The sequence below is a fragment of the Theobroma cacao genome, chromosome 4 (assembly GCF_053813885.1).
Source record: "Theobroma cacao isolate CCN51 chromosome 4, ASM5381388v1, whole genome shotgun sequence".
NCBI classification, from domain to species: Eukaryota; Viridiplantae; Streptophyta; class Magnoliopsida; order Malvales; family Malvaceae; genus Theobroma; species Theobroma cacao.
This window is the reverse complement of record NC_142642.1, coordinates 32,968,399-32,990,319: the sequence shown is the minus strand read 5'-3', so window position 1 is coordinate 32,990,319 and position 21,921 is coordinate 32,968,399. Positions and strand designations below refer to the sequence as shown.

General features: G+C 32.0%; 2 protein-coding genes and 1 pseudogene across 4 annotated transcripts; 2 read left to right on the top strand and 1 right to left on the bottom strand.

Annotated features, from left to right (window-relative positions):
- Positions 1 to 9,192: 9,192 nt before the first annotated feature.
- LOC18602369 (staphylococcal-like nuclease CAN1 pseudogene) lies at positions 9,193 to 9,945 on the top strand (annotated as a pseudogene).
- Positions 9,946 to 10,946: 1,001 nt separating this feature from the next.
- LOC18602368 (protein transport protein Sec61 subunit beta-like) lies at positions 10,947 to 13,628 on the bottom strand. The gene is made up of 2 exons (XM_007033713.3): positions 13,527 to 13,628; positions 10,947 to 11,339 (listed from the first exon to the last, which is right to left on the bottom strand). Exon 2 carries the CDS (start codon positions 11,335 to 11,337, stop codon positions 11,092 to 11,094), a length of 246 nt encoding a protein of 81 aa, XP_007033775.2. The 5' UTR covers positions 11,338 to 11,339; positions 13,527 to 13,628; the 3' UTR covers positions 10,947 to 11,091.
- A 590-nt stretch (positions 13,629 to 14,218) lies between these two features.
- ATKRS-1 (lysyl-tRNA synthetase 1) lies at positions 14,219 to 21,683 on the top strand. Of its 3 annotated transcripts, none has more exons than XM_007033708.3 (18): positions 14,219 to 14,379; positions 14,517 to 14,595; positions 15,641 to 15,709; positions 15,816 to 15,981; positions 16,089 to 16,182; positions 17,085 to 17,170; positions 18,049 to 18,158; positions 18,238 to 18,300; positions 18,703 to 18,828; positions 18,925 to 19,207; positions 19,319 to 19,415; positions 19,506 to 19,662; positions 20,435 to 20,578; positions 20,672 to 20,740; positions 20,832 to 20,975; positions 21,125 to 21,176; positions 21,271 to 21,317; positions 21,408 to 21,683. In XM_007033708.3, the coding sequence occupies exons 1-17, from the start codon at positions 14,294 to 14,296 to the stop codon at positions 21,285 to 21,287; spliced, it is 1,842 nt and encodes a 613-aa protein (XP_007033770.1). In that variant the 5' UTR covers positions 14,219 to 14,293; the 3' UTR covers positions 21,288 to 21,317; positions 21,408 to 21,683. The 3 variants fall into 3 exon arrangements, with proteins under 3 accessions (XP_007033770.1, XP_017975766.1, XP_007033772.1); XM_018120277.2 differs by having other exon boundaries at positions 21,258 to 21,317; XM_007033710.3 differs by lacking the exon at positions 21,271 to 21,317.
- Positions 21,684 to 21,921: the final 238 nt, after the last annotated feature.

The window sequence follows — 21,921 nt, the reverse complement described above, 5'->3', positions numbered from 1 at the left end:
ATTCTGAACTTAATATCAAATGGTGTATCATGTTAATCCAAACTATTACACCATTAATCTAACATACTTACGTGACACTTGATTAATATAATTTTGTTATGTATAAGTCACATATTTATACAAAAATGTTAAATATTTTATGAATATTTTACATAAATTTTATTTGGATTTCAATGCATATGATTTTTTAATTGGTCGGCTTTAAGTCAAATTATTACAATATACATAAAAAAATATATTTTTTCTTAATTAACATTAAAAATAATGTTTATAGTTCCATGTGGTATATATCCATACCAAGTCATAAAATTGGTCAGATGTCACACTATTAAGATGGTCGGATTAACGGTATTCGAATTTAAGTTAACATGTATGGTACATAATGTGAAAGTTTTAATACAAATTTTTCTTCAAGTATCGACTTATACATTTTTTTTTGAATAATTTAGGTGAAAAACTTCATTAATCACCAAAAACATTGATACAAAGAGGCATTCTCTTACTAGACATAAACAACTTAAACTCTAGCCCTTACCAATTCTAATGTCAAGCACAAGAGGCCTCATTAAAAAACCTTCTCATGATAAAACACAGTGAAATAGAACTCATGAAAAGGTAAAAGAGTACCCTTTGATACATATCTATTACATTAATCAAGGACCTTGTAACCCTTCCCTCCCAAGCAAGCTATTACTACAGCTCATGTGAATCTTGCAAAGCAATGTTTACTATGTTGTTCGGCGTATTTGCTACATTTGTCCAAAAGACTTCACCACTCATCAATGTCTTTGCATGTTGAGCCAAGGAATGGGCTGCTTTGTTGGCCCCTCCGACACAATGAGTAATTACTTGACAAGAAATCCTTTCTAACAGCAACAAGCATTTGAATATCAAATTTATAGTTAATTTTAACATAAATTTTATTTTTTTATATAATTAAAAAAAGAAATATTCAAATTTTAATTTTTAAATAAAAAAATCATGTATCAATTAATAAATCAAATTTTATTTATTTAGTATCGTTATCATTAACATTTCGTGATGACGGCAAATGACAGATGTTTTCTATAAAACTCTATTATCGTAGAAATGACTGCAAATTAAAAATACGTTGATCAATGAAACACGTGGGACTGATAATTCAGGAGAATTATTGTTCCCTTTTGTAAAATTGGGCGACACATGCTTTTATCAGAAGAAAAGATCGATAAAGTAAGATGATAAGGTACTGACATTCAAAGACAGGCTCCCGCCACAAAAAAAAGTTCAGATCATTAGAGATTCCATTGTAGACAAGAAAGAAATACGTGGGGAACAAAGTTTAACCATTGAAGGATCTTTATCACTTTCCCTTATCAACCATGTTTTGGCTGCTATCAGAAGAAAAGATTATTGCCAGTCAAAATTCATTAAATTGCAAGAAGGAACCTAGAAAGAGAGAGGAAGAATCAAGAAGGAAGGTTGGGAATTTTCTGGAATTGTATTGATTGAACTACTAAGCTACAGTTACGAAGGCTTATTTATAGTCATGTACATAGTACTAAGAATGCGACTATTAATTACAATATTTACGATAAAACTTGTAACTAACTTGAGGCTAACTACGGCTTATTTACAAAACTGACACTGATAAATAACTCCTCCAGCTGCTTCTTTGCATAAGCTCTGCATATTGAATTCTTCAACACTCCCCTCAAGAGGAACATTATGAATATCTATAATGTTCATCTTGCTAATGAGTGAGAGAAACTGTGCTGGAAGTAATGCTTTTATGTGAAAATATCAGCAAGCTGTTGTTTTGTATGCACATTTCGGGGGGTAATGATACCTTCTTGCACCTTGTCTCTTATAAAATGGCAGTCGAGTTCTATATGTTTAGTGCGCTCATCAAAGGTAAGATTCTTGCACATATATTCAAGGTCGATTGGTTGTCACGCATAAAAGCAACCACTTTAGAATGCTTCACACCAAGATCTTTCAGAAAGTATAAAATCCATATTACCTCACAGCATGTAGCTGCCATTGCTCTATATTCAGCCTCAGTTAAACTTCAAACTACAACAGTCTGTATCTTAGACTTCTAACTAATAAAAGAGTCACCTATAAAAATGCCAAAACCTATTATGGATTGGCTAGCGTCTTTGCAGCTTGCCCAGTCACTATTTGTATAAGCTTTTAACTCAAAAGTCACATTTGGATGATAGTAATAACCCCGACCTAGAACATTCTATTTATAATATGAGTGGCTAATTTCAAAGATAGGGATGCTTGAAACAAAATAGTTCTAGCTACTGTTAACAAATGTTGATGCTTTCTTTCCACAATTCCATTTTGTTGGGATGTACCTGCACATGACAGTTGGTACACAACAGTGAAGCAAAAAACTCATCTAAATTGAACTCAAGACCATTATCTGTTGTTGTGGTCTTCATAGAGGTATTGAAATGATTTGAAATCATGTTACAAAAGGCACGTAAAATGGTAAGAACATTTTATTTGCATCTCATCAATTAAGTCCAAGTAAACCTACTGAAGTCATCAATTATGGTCCAGAATTAGTGATAACCACCAATAGAAGTAAAAGTATATAGTCTCCATATGTCAAAATGCACAAGCTCAAAAGGTGAAAATGTAGATTTATTATGAATGGGAAAAGGAAATCTTTTCTGTTTAGCCAAAGGACATATTTTACAAGGAAAATTCTGAACAAAGGATACATCAAAACGAAGTTGATATTTTATTTTCAATCTATTTACAGGCACATGTCCTAATCTAGAGTGCCAAAGATTAAAATCTTTTGGCACATTAAATGAATTGACAAGAAACAGGTTTTTACAGTAAGATTGTTTATTTGAAACAGAATCAACAAGAGACTTTATTCTAGGAGCAGAATGATCAATCAAATTATCAAGGGTAGAATTGAAAGATAATTGTGCATCCAAACTATCTTATATGAGGTAAAGCCCTGCAATATTCTTAGCAACTCCAATCATTGTCCATAAACGAAGATCTTAAATGATACATTTAGTATCAGTAATAATAAGACAATGTTGTTTTGACTTTTTAATTTGCTCAATGAAATCATATTGAATTTGAAACAAGAAACACAGTATATTTTCCAAAAACAGCGAGGATGTTATTTTAATTGTACCTACATGGTTAACAACAACAGCTTTTTCATCAAGCATATGAACAAACATGTTTTTCATAGGCATAGAAGAAAAAAACACATTCAAAATGCAAGCAATATGATCAGTTGCCCCTGTGTGGCAACTATCCATGTCTGATTTTTCAACAAAACTGTACATAATGATAATGATGCTACATTCTTATTCCTTGGAGCAGAAAAACAAGATGAACGTTCAAGCAGTTTCCTAATGATAATGATGCTATATAATGATGATTAATTCAAGCAGTTTCACAGATTGCTGAACAATATGAACGTTATAATATTCATGCTCCCTCTCGAGGGAGAGTATTATCTATGGTGATAGTGAGTTCAGTTTATTAAAGAGATAGTAGCAGAGAAAAAGATAAAAGTTGGAGATGATAGACACGTGTAGGTAGGCCACCTGTATAAGTTGGAGTACAGAACGTATCATTTAGTATTTATTAAGTAGTATTTTTGTTTCCTTTACTTTTACTGCATAATGAGTTACTTTTACCGGATTGTAATTAGTAGTTAGTTTAACTATCCGATTTCAGTTGGTTAATTTTTTACACTTGCTTTACATTTCTCTGTCTAGTCAAGATGTGTATATAAAGTCCGTTGTATTCAGTTATCTGCAATAAGAATCAGAGTACAAATAAAATAATGCCTATCTCTCTCTCTCTCTCTCTCTCTCTCTCTCTCTCTCTATATATATATATATACTTTGATTACTAATAGAGAAATTGGGTCTTTAAGTTAAAACGGTTTGGAAAAGGTTGTTGGTGTGAGTTGTAAAACCAATAACGACTTTGAGTTAGGTATTAGCACATTAGTTTCTATTTCTCAACTCGTGAAATATTAAATAGATAATAATTAATTTTTATAAAAAAAATTAATTTTTTATTTATAATTGAAAAATATTTGACAAAAAAAATCAACTTGTGAAAAATATGTTGATATCGGAAAACTCAATAGCCATTTATATAATATTTTAGACTAAATACTTTAACAAATTTCTGAATTATATTAAAAAAGTCAATTTAGCTTATACTTTTTTATTGTATTCAAATAAGTTTTTGAATTTTTATTTTGAATCAAATAAGCCCCTCTTACTAATTATTAACTAACTTTCATTAGTCAATAGTATAGTCAACAAATTTTGATGCCATGCTATTTAGCATGTGACATCTTGATGTGTCATGTTGATGACGTCAAAGCCGCGTGACACATGACATGACATAAAAAATTATTGACTTAGAATTAAGTTTTTTCCTTTCTAAATGTCTAAAAATTATTGGTTATGGATCTGAAACAAAAAATGAAAAAAAAAACTAATGGTTTCAAACTAATTACTATCTTCTTAATTAAAGCCATTCTTCCTAACAAAAAAAACCTAATATAACTTTTGCAATTTGATTGAAGCCATTATTGCTTGACTGAAAGTTGGTATAGAGAAATTCGAGAATATCTAAAAACGATTTTGAGAAGAGGAAGAGTAAAGGTAGAACATACAACATTTATAATACTAAAACTAGCAAAGACACACAGTGTTGTTCTACAATAAAAGAAAGTCAAATTCTTCTCTTTTCTTTCCTAGAATTTGTAAGAGAAATCTAATGTTTTTCTCATCCTTCGAATTTGTAAAAGAAAGTCAAATCCTTTTATGCTCTGTGCTAGAAACTGTAAAAGAAATCCAATGCTCTTCTCTTTCTTAAAATTGGTAAGAAAAATCTGATGGTGTTGAATTTATTTACTAACAATAATAGTTTTTCTCCTCACATCTTTCACAATTTTTGAAAATTCGAGACCATTAAAAAAATGAAGTTTAGAAGAATAATAGGAATTTGCAAACAAGGAGAAGATATTCTGACTATAACGTATGTTGGGTTTAGGGAATGTTGAAAAAAGTATAGGTTTTTTATGAAAAAATGGTTTCAATTAAGAAAATTAAGAAAATAGTAATCAATTAAGAAACAATAACAATCAGTTTAAAGCAATTAGTTTTTTTTAAATTTTTGTTTCAAATCCCTAATTAATAATTTTTGAACATTTCAATGGATAAAAAAGAAAAACTCAATTCCTAATCAATAATTTTTTATGTCACGTCATCTACCACGTGGCATTCACGTCATCAAGATAATGTCATCAACATGCCACATGGAAGATGATATGACATTGATTAACTTTCGTTAGTCAACTGTTAGTATGAGAGGCTTATTTAATTCAAAATAAAAAGTTTAATGGCTTATTTGAATATAATAAAAAGATATGGGCTAAATTGACTTTTTTGATGTAGTTTGGAGGCTTGTTTGTGTATTTAGCTTAAAATATTATATAACTCAAATATTAACATAATTGGATTCAAATATCAGGTACCTAAGTGGTGACACCCAAACTTGATACAAGTAATAAAATTATTACCTAAATTCATCCCAAACCCGAATATAAAGTACCTTAATCCCATATAATCAGATTAAGTACTCACGAGTACGCTGTTACAAAATACCCATTGAAGTTAGTGTAACTTTTTACTACCCAAACTTATTTGAAACTCGAATATAAAATACCCTAACCCTATATGATTGGGTTGGATACCTAAAAGTACCCTGTAACATGGTACCTATTGATGTGAGGGGCACTTGTATATTTTCCAAAATGTTTGTTCTATTAGATTGAGAAGAAAATAATTAGTTTTTTTTTTGTTTTAAATCCTTAAGCCAATATATTAGGGAAGAAAGTTTTTTTTTTCATTTTTTTTGTTTTAAATCCTTAAATTAATCATTTTTTAAAATGTGCATGGACAAAAAGATAAACATATAATTCTTAACCAACAACATTTAATGCTATGTCATCAGTCATGACATCATTAAAATGATACATAAACTTGCCACATGATAAAATACCAATTGTACTTGTTGATTAACTTCAGTTAGTCAATAGTGAGAGAAACTTATTTAATCTAATATAAAAGTTTAAGAGTTTAATTGAATGCAATAAAATGATAGAAACTTAATTTTTTTTTTTTACACAATTCAAGACTTATTTGAGTATTTAACCCTTTTTTAAAAAAAAAAAATCTACTGCAAACTAAAACACCAAAAAGTTCATTGGAAGAATACGATCCAAGGTTTATACTATAAATTAGAAGAACTTTGAAAGGAATATAAATGTGACACTTTTTAATGTCAAAAGGGATAAGATGTATTAATTAATTAAAGGACATGTGACACTCATCCAGACCCATCTAAATGCCAAAAACTAATCCCGAGCCATCTAAATGCCAAAAAGGTAAGTTATTCATATAGGACTACTTTTTTAAAATCAAAAGTTGACTTTTTTAAAATCAAAAGTTTTCTTTTATACATCTCTAATATAAGAATAGGTAACAATATGTTAATTTATTACAACATTATTACAACAAATTTAAGATTTCACTAATTTCATTATTTCTTTTTCTAGTAACATATTTTCTTATGTAATGAAAGCTTAAAAAATTTTACCATTTAGACTTTCAATTGTAATTTTTTCAATTTCGGGTCCTTTTGTTTTAACGTAAAATATTTTTTGAAAATGTTTTCAGAACTTATACTTATTTAGAAGATTGAAAATTTATTTCAGATGTAAAACATTTTACGAGTCAACAAAAAAAATATCCATTGACCACGTAAAATATCTTAAGCCTTTAAGAGGTGAAAGACATTTTTGGGAGAACTAGAAAAATACTCTTATACTAAACCTAATAATATAGGTTTGATAAATATTAATATTTAACTTAAAATATTTAAAAAATTACAAATATTAATATTTACCTAAACATTTTTTAACTTAAAATATTAAGATTTAAATGATTCAATAATATTAATATATTTAAAAAATATTTTTTAATGAAATCATTCAATACAATTAAAATTTTTATTTATAAATTGAATAAATCTTATCAATAATTATGCACCTGACCTTTTTGTTCATTGGTTGGTGTATAATCTCTTGTTTAGATAGTAGAGTTCGAATTTCCTTTTTCCTCAATTATAAAAAAAAACCTTACTAATAATTATAATAAAAAATTTCAATAATTGTCAGTTAATGAATACACATTTATAAATATAAGTTTTGAATATTTTACACAATTAATAAATATTGATATTTTTATAATATTACGATAAAACATATTTATAATTATAAGTTTTGGATGTTTTACACAATTGATAAATATTGATAAGTTTTGAATGTTTTACACAATTGATAAATATTGATATTTTTATAGTGTTACAGTAAAAAATGATGAGATGGAACATTTTTTGAAAATTAGAGTTTACTTTCATTATATATATGTGGTTAAATATTTAGTTATTTTATATAATTGATAATTATTGATATATTTATAGTGTTATAGTAAAAAACAATGATGAGATGGATAATTTTTTGAAAATTAGAGTTTACTTTCACCATAGATATGTGGTTAAATATTTTGAAAAATGTTATTATTTATTTTATCCATTTTCATTTTCGTTCTTAATTTAGATCCGAAATTAGTGAGAATCAAATGGCACAATATTTTTGAAATTAACTCCTATTTATCATTTTAATACCCAACAAACTTCAACAGTGATGGTGAAAATTTTTTTCAAATAATGATCCAAATAATATAAAATCTTTTTAATAATTTATCTAAATAATAAAAAACATTAAATTTTCTTGTAAAATTTTACACAAAAATTTTTTTTCTCAAATTACTTTTTAGTTGCCAAACGTATCTTTAGTAATTTTAGAAGTACGTCATCTAAAGCAAATCTTTGTAATTGCATTTATTTAGAGGAATTTCTTTATAAAATTTCACATATATACTAAAGATTTTATACAACAATTTTAAGTATAAATTCCATTTTAAATTATTTCATTATAATTCATATAATATAGTTGATATTTTGTACAACACTTATTTTTAATTTTGTTTCTATAGATTTTTTTTTCATTTTATGATCATAAATCATTTGATGTATATTTTTTTAACTTAGAAAAAAGTTTAAATTTGTAAAATCAAGTGGAATTAATAAAACTATTAACCTTATTAGAACCTTTCAACTTTCAACTTTAGCCATCATCATTTGTTTTGAATCTTACTGTTGAAGAAGTCGTAAAATTGAAAATACGGCACTGGGGCTTGTTTGTTGTCACATAAAAAGAGAGTTGATTATGGCTACAGGTTGCCCAACAAAGATTGCTTCCAATTTGAATAGTGCCTCATCTATCAATATTGTCGGTCGGTCATGAGCTGTTTTACATAGATGGGTGATGCAGAGTGGTTGCTTTTCAAATTCGGGGTTGACAACCGTTTCTTTACCGACTTTATCCTTTCTTTGCTCTCTTTCGTTACAATGAAAACAACGTATCAAGAGAAAACGAGCGAGAGAGTTACAGTGAAAGGATCGGAGAGCAGCGGAGGACAGGACTCCATTGGAAACGACACTGAGGAAAATAGTGGGGGCAAAATCGACAAGCTTGACATCATTGTTAGAGAAAACAGAGCGGGGATTGGTTAACTAAGGCCTAAACACTTGGTGAAAAAGAGTGTAAATTAGATGGAGAAAATAGAGCCCATTGAATCTGGACCAGCTCAGTCTCCGCTCCATTGGAATCACGCCGCTGGTGTTTTCCACCTCGCACTTAGAGAAGTAACTGAGCCCATTGAGTCAGTTCTTCTTCTGTGTGAGCAAACAATAGTTAAAGCCCAAACTCTGGCCCAAAAAGCAGGGGTGAAATATTCGGGTAAAACCACAAACCCTTGGGTCTACCAACATCATGCACCTGGACCATCGGTTTTGAACTGCATTTACATTATATTAAATCACTTCAACGTAATTTTGATCCTGATTAGGATTCACTAAAAGGTCATCTCATTTTTTTTTCGGTAGAAGTTTGGTAACTTTGATCCTGATTTGGATTCAAGGTTAGCTATAAAATCCACTCCATGTCTACCAAAAAGTCATTCGTTTTTTTTGTTCCGCCTTACATTTCTGCTGCTATAGAAGTTTAGAATACCAATGGCAAATATTGTTACGTTAATACCTATTCCATGTTTACAACCCATTCCCGTTTTTCCTCCGGCTCACTTCCACTTTAAAATTCCTCATCCGATTTCTGCTAAAGTTCCAAGATTGCCTCAATCCGCTGGTGTCCCAACATTACCTGAAGGAGTGTTATTTAAAATGCATACATTACCAGTATGTACAAGTTCAATACCAGACGGTGATGGAATTAACGTATATGTTAATGCCTTTGATCTGTTGGAGTCATCCATGGTACCTGAAGATGTTTTCCTAACTGCAGTCGAAATATCTAAAGCACGTGCTAGGAAAAACTTTGGCAAGGCAAATGAGCTTCGTCAGAAATTAAGCGAAGTAGGATATCATTTGATAAATCATGAAAACAAAAAGATACTTGCTCGAAAGTATCGACTTCGACTAAGAGGTATCGATGCACCAGAGAATGATATGCCATATGGGAAAGAAGCCAAAGAAGAGTTGATTAAGCTGGTTTGTGGCAAGCAGTTGACAGTCCTGGTTTATGACATGGATCGTTATGGTCGTTTTGTGGCTGATGTGTACTGTCATGACACTTTTGTACAGGAAGTAATGCTAAAGAAAGGGCTTGCATGGCATTATGCTGCTTATGATGATCGCCCTGAATTTGCAGTTTGGGAAAATGAAGCTCGAGCTAAGAGAATCGGTCTTTGGGCATCACCAAATCCTAAGAAGCCATGGGACTGGAGGAAGGACAGACGAGAAGGGAGATAGCACTTTCCTTGCTGAAGCAAATTATCCAAGAGTTTGTTGTGATCTAATTTCATGCAAGAGGGCATTAGGTTTTTTTTTTTTGAAAAGGATTCCTCCAATGCCATTAATTGCAGTTGAATTTGAGGACGGTAGAATTTGTTGAAAGGAATAGTTTTGTAAATTTTATATAAATGTAAAACAATTTAATATGTTTGATAGATTACAGTCTGATTGTATTATCTGCTTCAATAAATGTTGGAGATATGTAGAAAATAGTTTTAAACAAAATAAGAACAATTGGGTCAAGAATATAAGAGAACTTTTTTTTCTCGACTTTAATTTCATAAAAATTCTCTGCTGGACTGTTTGTGTAGTGTTTTTCACCAAAATCTAAGTTTGCTAGAGTATTATAAAGTTTATTCATTGTCGCCATGCAAACCATATCTATTGCACATGTGTTATGCCCAAAGTTCCACAACTAAAAGGACCGGTACTCACGTTCAAAGGTGGTAAGCAAAAAACGGATTCAAGATTTAAGATTTGAATGATAATATTATCATTTTGTATGAAAGAATTAAAAGGAAAATAACTTAAAATCCTTGTATAGAATATAAGTTATAACATGAAAATGAAAAACTTAATTCTCAAAATTGACATGCATTATAGTAGATGATATGGAATATGGTAATTGGACCAACATCACATTAATTTTAATGTTGGAATAGTAGATGCTATGGAATATGGTAACTGGACCAATATCGCATTAATTTTAATATTGCAGGTATATCACTTCCTCAAAATCCCATCTCATCCTATGTACTACTTACAGCTTTATCTGATATGCTTGTCAAGATAAATAATATCGTCTGAAAATTTATGGTAATAAACTTTCCACATCTTTGTTGTTGCACTCGTCATGTTCTAACTGCCAGACGAGCTATCGCAGTTCTGGTTCTCCATGGAACTTGAGCCAAAAACTGATAAAATATGAATATGAATTGCAGTATCTTCCTCAAATAAACTGAGCAATGACAACTTAACCTATTTAAGCATTGAAAATATACTGTATCTTGACAACAGACTCATTTTTAATTAAAAAACCTTTTGATTGTAACTGAAAATCCCAAATTAACCCTGTTGGATTTAGTTCTATTGTTTGGCACACTTTTAAGCCTCTCTACGAACAAAATACAGCTTGCCCATGACATGAAGAATGGCAACAAAAGCTATGAAACCGATACTCATGACAAGCACAACATTTGGAGAGATCTTGAGGCCTGGAGCATCATCTGTATAAAACTGGAGCATGGTCCCAGCTGCCCCTCCTGAGGCTGCACCACTTGTCGATCTCCTCCTACGCAGGCTTGCAGCAGCTGCCGCACTTCCTCTTGGGGGAGCTGTTCCACCAGCCATTTCTGTAACAAACACCACACCAAAGTTAAAGAATTTCCACTAATACCAAGAGAAAAACATAGAAATAACAATTTTGCTAAATCAAACATAGATTCTGTTCCTTTTCAAAAAAAATAGGTTGGATATAAGAGCAAGGGGATCAAGCTACTCAGTTTACAAGTTCAGCACGCACTCATTTTTATCCAACCCTAAAGAAAAATATAGTTAAAGGGTAAATAAATAAAGAAAAATAATCATATCAAAGACGATTGAAAATTTCTTCATATCTTTATTATCAAGGTAAAAATATGGTTCTACGATCAGGAGTGACGCTTAAATGCCTAAAATATAAGGGATAGTGAGAAAAGTCAGAGTTTAACTCTATCCCAACTCTCCAACAATCAAGTTAGCAAAGAGTAGGAAGATAGAGAGAAAGTAGAAAAGAGTAAACCCCCTTTACGGAGGCAAGCTTACCATACATAGGAATAAAGTCATAAGAAAATTACCCTAATGCCCATAGTATATTTTCACCCACTAGCTCTTTCTAAGCCCGAGCTAGTAGGCTAGGTGAAGAGAAGAAAAGTTAACGGTCCTGATGTGAAAAATTGTTGGTGTTTTCCTAATGTTGTTGCTAGTATAAGATCCTCAAGATAGGTCCACGGGGTATTAGAAATTGATTTTATTTTAAAAACTTATGGCTGGTTGAGGTAGTATGTTGAAAAATTCTTAACGTTTGAGAAGTAATGGTTAGTAAGCTTTCCAAATAAGATAGCAGAGCTTGGGATACCTTGACTTCATTACCAAAAATAAAAATTTATTGAAATATTCTACACTAAGCTTGGAAAAAGATAGCACTCTTACAAACTTTCTTGATCAAAACTAAGTCTCAAATGACAACTTCAATGACCCTTGACAATTATACAAATCTCTTTGCAATAGAGTAAGAAGTGCAAGTACTCTAAAGATAGGGATAATATATGAAATACAAATATTCTCTTGACATGTTTATCACCTACAAAAGGGAATAATAATTACAACTATCTTTTCTTTGAGCTATATACACTAGCACAAAGATAGGTTAGCACCAAATTTTGCCAAACACCAACTCAGAAATATCCGACTTTAAGAATCTTTCAACACACTAACTCAACAAGCCATAGATTGTACAAAAAAACTAACTTCTAACCTCTGATGTTTCTTAACTGAACCTTGCACAAGCAACAACAGTAAGAAGATAACCACATTTGCAAATAACTTCTTCAGCAAGCTGGCCTAGTGCATTAGACCTTTACTTCCTTTGGTCAACCTATGCTAGCCCAAACTTGGGAACTGGGGGCTAGTGTTGTGGGAAAAAATTATATGAAGGGCATTATGAAAATTTTTCTATTACTATATATATGGTAAGTTTATCTCCCTAAAGGAGAACTCTCTTTCCCCTACTCCTAGACTCTCTCTACTTTCACACTATACTATAATCAGAGAAGTTAGGACAGAGTTTCTCTCACCATCCCTTCTTTTGCACATCGATGATTAAGCACCATGATTGATGGTAGAACCACATTATTACCTCAACATTTATCAATAATATGCCAAAAAATGTTCAAGCTAGATATGATAGCCCATTTGGCCTTATTCAAAAAACACTTGGTATATTACCCAGCCAGGCTTGTACTTTGTGATTAGAAATGATTTACAGTAAATTCCTTACGGAGGCAGCAAAATTTTCCATTTTTTAAACAATTAACAGCATACTAATAAAGTAAAATGTGCCCCAGTTTCCATTTCCTTTAAATAAAGCATTAGATTCAGAACCAACCAACAACAGATGTTTCAAATCCCCAACAAAGCAAACATCTTAAAAATCTCAATAACAAATAGCTAACCATCCCACACAGAAACAAAATTAAAATTATTCTCTTTCCAACATAGAAAAAGAGAAAATAATATTTAAAAGGAAAAAAACAAAGTAGTCAATAGAACAGGCAAAACCACATGCAGTGTTAGGTTTGGTTGAAAAAGAACAGAAATTTCTACAAAACAAGAAAACCCAGACAGATAAAATGGCCGTAAAGGCTAAAAAGTTTCAGTAGAAATCAATAAAAGCAAGTGATTTATAGTGGATTAACAATGAACAGCTAAAAAAAGAAACAAACAAAAGGGACTGAAGAACATAAATTGGAAACGTAAATAGGTAAGAGAGTAAAAGGTACCTTCGAAATTGCTGATCTGTCGCTTTGAAGGGTTTGGATCTTGTGTGAGAGACAAAGACAGGAGCCATTTGAATGGGAGTTATGGCTGGTAATAATACATTTGATGGCAATTCTGTAATTTCCGCTATAAACATATTAATAATTAAAAATAAAACATAATCATAATTTTTTTTTTTTTAATTTTGATAATTTTTTAAGATGAAGGGTGACAAGGAAAAAAATTTATTTTAAAATTTTAAAATTAATAAATTTAATATATCACTTATTATATTGTACAATATAATATTAATAAGATATTAATATAATCATATAATCACATATTATGTCATGTTAATATATTAAATTATTATTTATTATAATATATTAAAATATTAAATCACTATCACATAATGTTAAATGAAAATTTTTAATTAATTTAATTAATTATTAATTATAATAATTTATTTATTTAAAATAAAAATATAAAATTTTGATGATATAATTAAAAAAAAGAATGTATTTAATTTTTTAAATAATTTAAAATTTTTTAAATATTATGTCAAAAGAGAAAGGTTTTAAAAAAATTAATATTTACTTTTTGATTTGGTTTACTGGTACAGTATCGAAAGAATTACCCAGTAAGTCAGTAACAGTCCTGAGTGAAAATTGACCAAAAAAAAAAAAATCAGTTGGGTTTTGGTTTTAAAACCCTAGCTCTACACTTCCGTCGCACTGTTCCTTAACATTTCGCTTTATCTACAAGCCACTCTTTGTCTCACTCTCTCAAAATGGAAGGCTCCGTCGAAGAAACGGCAAAAGCAGTTTCCGATTTAGCAATGGATTCCACAGCTCACGGTGAAACTCAGAGCAAAAAGTGTGTATCCTTTCCTCTCTCTCTCGCTGCATACTTGTTTGGCTCATGAGAAAATTAGCAGGAAATCATAGAGAAACGATCGGATAGTTTGATCATCAATCTCATTATTATTTATTTTATGTAAAATATGTTGACAGTGCTCGTAAGAAGGAGCTTAAAAATAAGCAGAGGGAAGAGGAGCGTCGCCGAAAGGAGGAGGAAAAAGCCGCCAAACAGGTGATTAACTGTTTTATTTTTTTAGAAAAATTATTTTTATTGCATATATTAAGCTGAATGTGAACTTCGATACAAAAGCGAACTAAAATTTGAATGCTAGAAATTTAAAATTATCTTCTTTTTTATTAATAATAAATGTATGGTTCTAGTTTTACATGGAATGATTATATATTTTGGATGCGTGTTTATGTTTGCTATTTGCTTAACAAAAAATTAATATGCATTCAAATATAACAAAATTTTAGCAAAAGGATTATAATTTCCCACGAAAAGAGATTTAACAATTTTGTTTGGATTGAATGGGTGTTATATTCTTGTATTTGCTTATTTCCTAGTTTGTTTCCTTAAAAATAGGGAATCAAATTTTTTTATTTTAAAAAACGTATATGACGAAAAGCCAAATTGTATTTTCTCAGAAGTTATATTTTAGATTTTTACTATTTACTTTTTCTTTTTAACAATTTTGAGAAAGTAAAACGTAAATAGTCCAAATGCAAGTAGTAAATGTAACAACTGAATGAAGCCTTAATTATTGTTAACCAATTTGTTCCATATGTGGCTATAAAGCATAGCGAACAGAATGTGAGGACACTGAGGGATGCTTGCGTTACTTATTTCTCGGAATCGAAAGATTCTAGTCAGTTTCTTAAAGGAAATGATTTGTTGAAAAATATTTTACTTGAAAGATATGTGGAAAAGAAAAGGCTACTCAGCCGTTTTCTTTTTTGTTTTGGTGGTAAGAGGAAGTTTATAAGGCTACTCAACCCTGATGCACTCAATGAAGAGTTTTGGATATGTAAACTACTATATTAATGCTTTCAATGCAGAGTTTTAGAAACAAAGCCAAACTTCTATGGTTGTACTGATCGTAATAATTGATAGATGCAGAATTATAATGCATGATAATTGTAGGCTTTGTTGGATAGCTTGTAACTATTTTTAAATACTGAAAATAGATGACCAGATTCTCTTCCTTATTGTGTTTGCTGAACATCTTACCATTTCATGGTCATCTCTTCGGTAAACAAATTATATTTTTCTTCAGGCTGCAGCCAAGGTGGGCTCACAAAGTCAGAAACATGCAGGAGCTGATGATGAAGATATGGATCCAACGGTATAGTTTACTGATTGCTATAGTAATGCTTTGCACATTGCAAAATACATAAAGATTGCAATGAATTTCTTGGACACAATGCTAAAATTAAGCCTTTTCTTGGCAGCAATTCCATGAGAATAGGCTGAAATTTCTTGCAGGCCAGAAGGCAGAGGGAAAAAATCCATATCCTCATAAGTTCTTCCCGTCGATGTCTATCATTGAATATATAGATAAATATGGAAGCTTAGGCAATGGGGAACATATTGAGGATCTCTCAGTATCTTTGGCTGGTATGTAAATCAAGCACTCCTACTCCCATCGTATATCATCCAATGTGTCATGGCTGCTTTCATTTATTTATTTTTGAAATGGCTATATCATGTTTCTTTTATGGTAGGGCGAATTATGAGCAAAAGATCATCCAGTTCAAAGCTGTTTTTCTACGACTTGCATGGTGATGGTGCCAAAGTCCAAGTTATGGCTGATGCCAGGTATATAACCATTTTTTGTCATAGGACTTGTATGTTCTTATTTCTTTTTTGAGGTAATAACAATTTAACTTATCCATGATGTTTGATTTTCTCTGCATTTTACACTATCGCAGCAGGAAAAGCTACATTTTTTTAGGTGCATCATCAAGCTAAATAATTGAGCATTTATTGAATACTTTATGTATATTTATTACAGTATATCGTTTCTCATTTCGAATCTTGTTATGATACATGATTCCCCCTCAAGCGGAGGCTGTTTTAGAAGAAAATACAGGATGGCATAAGCAATTATAGTTGGTTTGCAATACGCTTTTGCCATATGCATTGTGTGAAGAAGATTTACAAAGCCTTATGCTGATGTTTTTAACTTGACCTTCTTATTTGTATTCATGGACCTACTAGAAAAGCTTGCATGTATATATAACTCCAAATAGGCTATGGCTAATGTTTGAAAGATTTTCTTGCTGACCTAAAAGCAGTCTTGTATTAACCACGTTAAATGCTATGGTTGATATTTGGCTGGCTCTCTTGCCAACAATAGGATCAGTGGTTGGGATTTTATTATGATATGATGTTGTATTGACTCTCCTAGATGCCCTAAATAATTTCCTGTGAGTATAATTCATGTGTTATCCTATTTCTAAGCAATCAGATAAATTTTTAATCTGCTGAAAATCTGTATGTATTTATCATGCGTATGCAAATGAATAGATTGGTTCAATATCATTGATTTTAAATACATTAACTTAAATATTTTGGTGGCATTACCTTCATATCCCATGAACTTATTCTAGTTGATTTTGATGAGTGGTTATGTGCCTCTCTTGTCCTGTTTCCTGCTTTCCACTGTCCAACTCCACCCTCATACCTCTCTTTATATTTTTGTTCTTCTGTTACTGCAGCAAATCAGGCTTGGATGAATCTGAATTTGCAAAATTCCATTCCAGTGTGAAGCGTGGTGATATAGTTGGTGTTACTGGGTTTCCAGGTTCGGAAAATTATAAAATACTCTTTATTGCCACATGTTGGTCATGTTTTGTCTTTTCACATCAAACTCTGTTTTATCCTAGGTTTTTATATTTAACTTTATTATTATTTACAAAAACAAAGTAAGCCTTTTCCTACTAAAGAGTGTTGGCTGTATGGAGCATAAATATACTATTGATTAAACTTTTAATAAATCACAAAAAAAAAAATTAAATAAAATGTTTTCAAATAGATATTAAAAGATTTAACTCAATAGAATATATGAAATATTGATGGTAAAAATTGAAAAAACGACCTTAGAAAGTCAAAAAAGGACAAAAATTTGGGTCAGAGGGAATACAATTTTGTTAGTTAACATTTACGATCTTTTTCTGTTGATTTAAGTATTTTTGTTCTTAATGTGTTGAGAATAATGCAACATTAATGATTTGGACTAATAAACCTTCTGATTCTTGTTGAACTTCCGTGTTTCTGACCCCAAATTATTTGTGTGATTTCTCCAAGCTTTTAGTACGACCTCAAATTGTATGCTGGCATGAGAGGCAGAGAGTACAAATTCAAACTGATAGTAAAATTTGTATGACTTGTAATTGTCCATCTTGATGTTATATCACTTCTTTCTATTATTGTAGTCTTCATTCTTTTTGGCAGATGAGTTCTAGGATGTCTCCATGTTTAAATTCTTTTGGAGTGAGCTTCTTAGTTAGCGTTTCCAGCAGCATGTTGTAAAAGATGTTATGGAATTTTCTACCTACCTCTGTTGACAATCTTTTTTTCTTTTTCTTTTTTTTTGGGTTAAGCTGGACAATTTTCTAGAAGCTTTCTTATCCTGGTAGCCTTGTTTTTCGCTTGTCAAATTTTGTTCTTTGCTTCTTATAGGCAAAACTAAGAGAGGGGAGCTGAGCATCTTTCCGAAGTCATTCATAGTTTTATCCCATTGTCTCCATATGATGCCAAGGCAAAAAGCAGGTCCTGATGCCAATGTGAAGGTAAACAAATGTTTGGTGTGACTGTCTGGTTCTTGTTAAGATCTTTTGTTGATAACTATGTTTTCTCATTTCTTTGCAGAAAACTGATGCATGGGTCCCAGGAAGTAACAGGAATCCTGAAACATATATTTTGAAGGATCAGGTACTATTTCATATTTAATGATAGAAGCTTTTCTGGATGTTGAAATTCTATTGGTTTCCTGCCATTCGACTATGTGATTTTTAGTGGCCTTGCTTAACATGCCAGCTAATACGTGTTAATTGAGCTTGCTGTAAACTGCAACAACAATTACATCAAGACAATTGTAACGTTGTTTATTTTAAATGGAGAATGGGATGGTTATGTAGCGGCTGATCTTGTCACACATAACAGTTATTAGATTTTTCCTCTTGCCTTTTTTGTTTTGGCATCCTGTTGGCTAGTAGGCTCAAAATTGTAAGAAGGAAGCTGGGGAAGTCGTTCTGTCTGTCTTACAGCGTCAATGCCTGTTCCTCCTCTGAAATCACGTGGGTTTATATTGGCTATATTCTTTATTTATGCTAGGAAACTCGATATCGCCAACGCTATCTTGATTTGATGTTAAACCTGGAGGTTCGTCAAATATTCAGGACCAGATCTAAGATAATTTCTTATATAAGGAGCTTCCTTGACAATCTTGATTTCTTGGAGGTTAGTCATCTGTTCAATGTATCAAATTATCAGTTTTTTTTTTCCGTTTCTCTTTCTTTAGTGGGGGTTTTGTTAATGTCAAAATTTCATTATTAGGTTGAAACTCCCATGATGAACATGATTGCTGGAGGTGCAGCTGCCCGTCCATTTGTAACCCATCACAACGAATTAAACATGAAGCTCTACATGCGTATTGCACCCGAGTTATATCTTAAGGAGCTAGTAGTTGGTGGACTGGATCGTGTTTATGAAATTGGAAAACAATTTAGAAATGAGGGCATTGATTTAACCCACAATCCTGAATTCACTACCTGTGAGTTCTATATGGCTTTTGCAGACTATAACGATTTGATGGAGCTCACTGAAAAAATGTTGAGTGGTAAGTAACAAACATGGCTTGAGATTGGAAGATTCCTTTCTGTTGATTTTCTTCTCATTTTATCATTTCCAAATTGGTTGGGTTTTTTCTGACTTGATTAATCTGCAACAGGGATGGTCAAGGAACTTACAGGCAGCTATAAAATTAAATATCATGCAAATGGCCTTGATAATGATCCAATTGAGATTGATTTCACTCCACCTTTCAGGTTTATGGATCACTTCACTCATAATGTGAAAAAACATAAAACGACCTTGGAAGTGACTTTTGCTCATAACTTTGTAGCTAATTTTTACAGGAGGCTTGACATGGTAGAGGAGTTAGAGAAGATGGCCAATCTCAACATACCCAAGGACTTTTCCGGTGATGAAGCTAACAAGTATCTGGTGGATGCATGTGCAAAGTTTGAGATCAAATGCCCTCCTCCTCAAACAACAGCACGTTTATTGGATAAAGTATGTCTTTGGTGTTTCCCTTTGTCTCTTTGAATATTTTTCATGTGAATCTGGGTACTTTGTGGGCTTTTCATCTAGTATTAAGCTTTATGCAATCTGGAGGGGTTTGAACCATCTAGTGTCCCTCTTTGAGGGAGTTCCAGGGTCCAAGTGCTTAAATTTTTCTAGCTTAGTGAGCTGGATGGTACCTAATCCGCAAAAGGTTTATTTTCCATTAAATTGAAATGAAAGGTAAATGCAAGAGAACAGAAACTGTCTTTAAACCTACGGGATGACAAGGGAATGTCTATTGATGAGATATTTTCTGGTCTTTATTGTATCATTGGTTGGACTTTTGCATTATATTACTGCTTAAGTCATTCCATGGCAAGCCATAGAGGGGTAAGAATTGTAACTTTAACTCCATGAGTTTTAGGTTTCCATAGTGGACCTGTGGCTGGCTGCTTAGGCAACCATAATCTGAAGTGGTTTTTCCCCGCCTTATAGTAGAATAATTTAATGATAAACTTAGTCCCCCCCCCCCCTTTTTTTTGTTCGTATTGTGATGGTAATTATGTCCTATATCATTCTTGTAATTATGAACCAATTTTTAGCTTGTTTACATCTGTGTGCTTATAGTTGGACCGAGTGGTGATGTTAGGAGATATCTATTGGGATTGTAAACCATCAGAACAGTATAGAATGTGTCTATGCTCACCTTTGGCTGGTGCCTATGCATGAATGGCTCGTGTTTCTAGAAGTTTTATTTGTTTTTTATTTTCCTTGATTGCAGATTGTGGGGCATTTTCTAGAAGATACGTGTGTGAATCCTACTTTCATCATCAATCATCCTGAAATAATGAGTCCTTTGGCGAAGTGGCATAGGTCAAAACCAGGGCTGACAGAACGTTTTGAACTTTTTGTCAACAAACATGAAGTATGTTTATTCAACATCATAAATCTTGTTTGTTTTTCCTTTTCTCTGTTATTTACTTAGGCTTATGCAATTTGTTATTTTCTAACTGCTCAGCTGTGCAATGCATACACTGAGTTGAATGATCCTGTCGTACAACGTCAACGATTTGCTGAACAATTGAAGGTAGCAAACACTGTTACATGTGTGCAGTAGTGGTGATATTAATTAACTATATAGCGACTTTTTCTCATAGAGTGTGTTGTTGGGATATTAGGATCGGCAATCAGGTGATGATGAAGCAATGGCTTTGGATGAAACATTCTGCACTGCACTCGAGTATGGATTGCCACCAACTGGTGGTTGGGGATTGGGTGTTGATCGGCTAGCTATGTTGTTAACAGATTCACAGAATATCAAGGTTCTCTCTCTCTCTCTCTCTCTCTCTCTCTCTCTCTCTCGCTTCTGTGTGTGCGTGTGTGTGGATCCACTCACCCATGCTTACTCCAGGAGATTCGTTAGTTGACTTTTGAGTGGTCACTCATAATCTCTTGCATGCTATTTGAACAGGAGGTTCTTCTCTTCCCAGCCATGAAACCTCAGGATGAACCATCCGTTAAAGGTAATTAATTCCGATTTGGCACCTTTCATTTGTTCCCTCATTAATTGTTGATCCTTTTTGGAGTTCTGAGTACGAATCTAGAATGTTGTTTCAGTTTCATGTTTGGCTTGACAAACAGCATATGGTAGTCTATAAACTAAGGTGATTTATGTAAAATATCTGCAAAGCTAAGTCCCAAGATTATTAATTTTATGTGTAGCGTAACACTTGATGGTTTGATGGTTTTTGCAGCTCCAGCAAGTTAGGGAGTTGAATCTGCTGAAATGACACTTGGGCTTAGTGTACTGTGTTTTTGGCAAAACCCGGTTACGGGAGCCGTCAAGTTTTGGTTGTTAATTTATCCAATTTGTTGTCACTGAGAGAGCTTTGCGGTTGTCATTCAACCCTCTATGTTAGGGTAATATTGCTGGTGTAGATGTTTATCATATATATATATATATATGATATATGATATGGTATAAGTCACCTCATCCTCATTCTTTACGAATGTGATTTATTTTAACTGAATACTCTGTCGAATGGTACCCAAATATTTTAAAGCATTTTGCATTTTCTTACAAACTGCCTGCAAATTCTCTATATGTGGAGATCCAAGTCTCGAATTTGCCCCCAAGTTTTACAAGCACATAATAAATATCCCATAATTCAGCTAATAGTCACATGCAATGCAGTTTGGTGAGTAATTGTCACATGATTTTTAATTTCTTGAAAGGCATTAGCACATGATTTAAGCCTAGACCGTATT

What these genes read in the sequence shown, in the direction of transcription:
- LOC18602368 (XM_007033713.3), bottom strand. Translation starts at nt 11,337, where the DNA reads ATGGCTGGTGGAACAGCTCCCCCAAGAGGAAGTGCGGCAGCTGCTGCA.
- ATKRS-1 (XM_018120277.2), top strand. Translation starts at nt 14,294, where the DNA reads ATGGAAGGCTCCGTCGAAGAAACGGCAAAAGCAGTTTCCGATTTAGCA. An exon ending in AGGAAAAAGCCGCCAAACAG is followed by an intron (nt 14,596 to 15,640) that starts GTGATTAACTGT and finishes ATTTTTCTTCAG; the next exon opens with GCTGCAGCCAAGGTGGGCTC. An exon ending in ATGAAGATATGGATCCAACG is followed by an intron (nt 15,710 to 15,815) that starts GTATAGTTTACT and finishes TTTTCTTGGCAG; the next exon opens with CAATTCCATGAGAATAGGCT.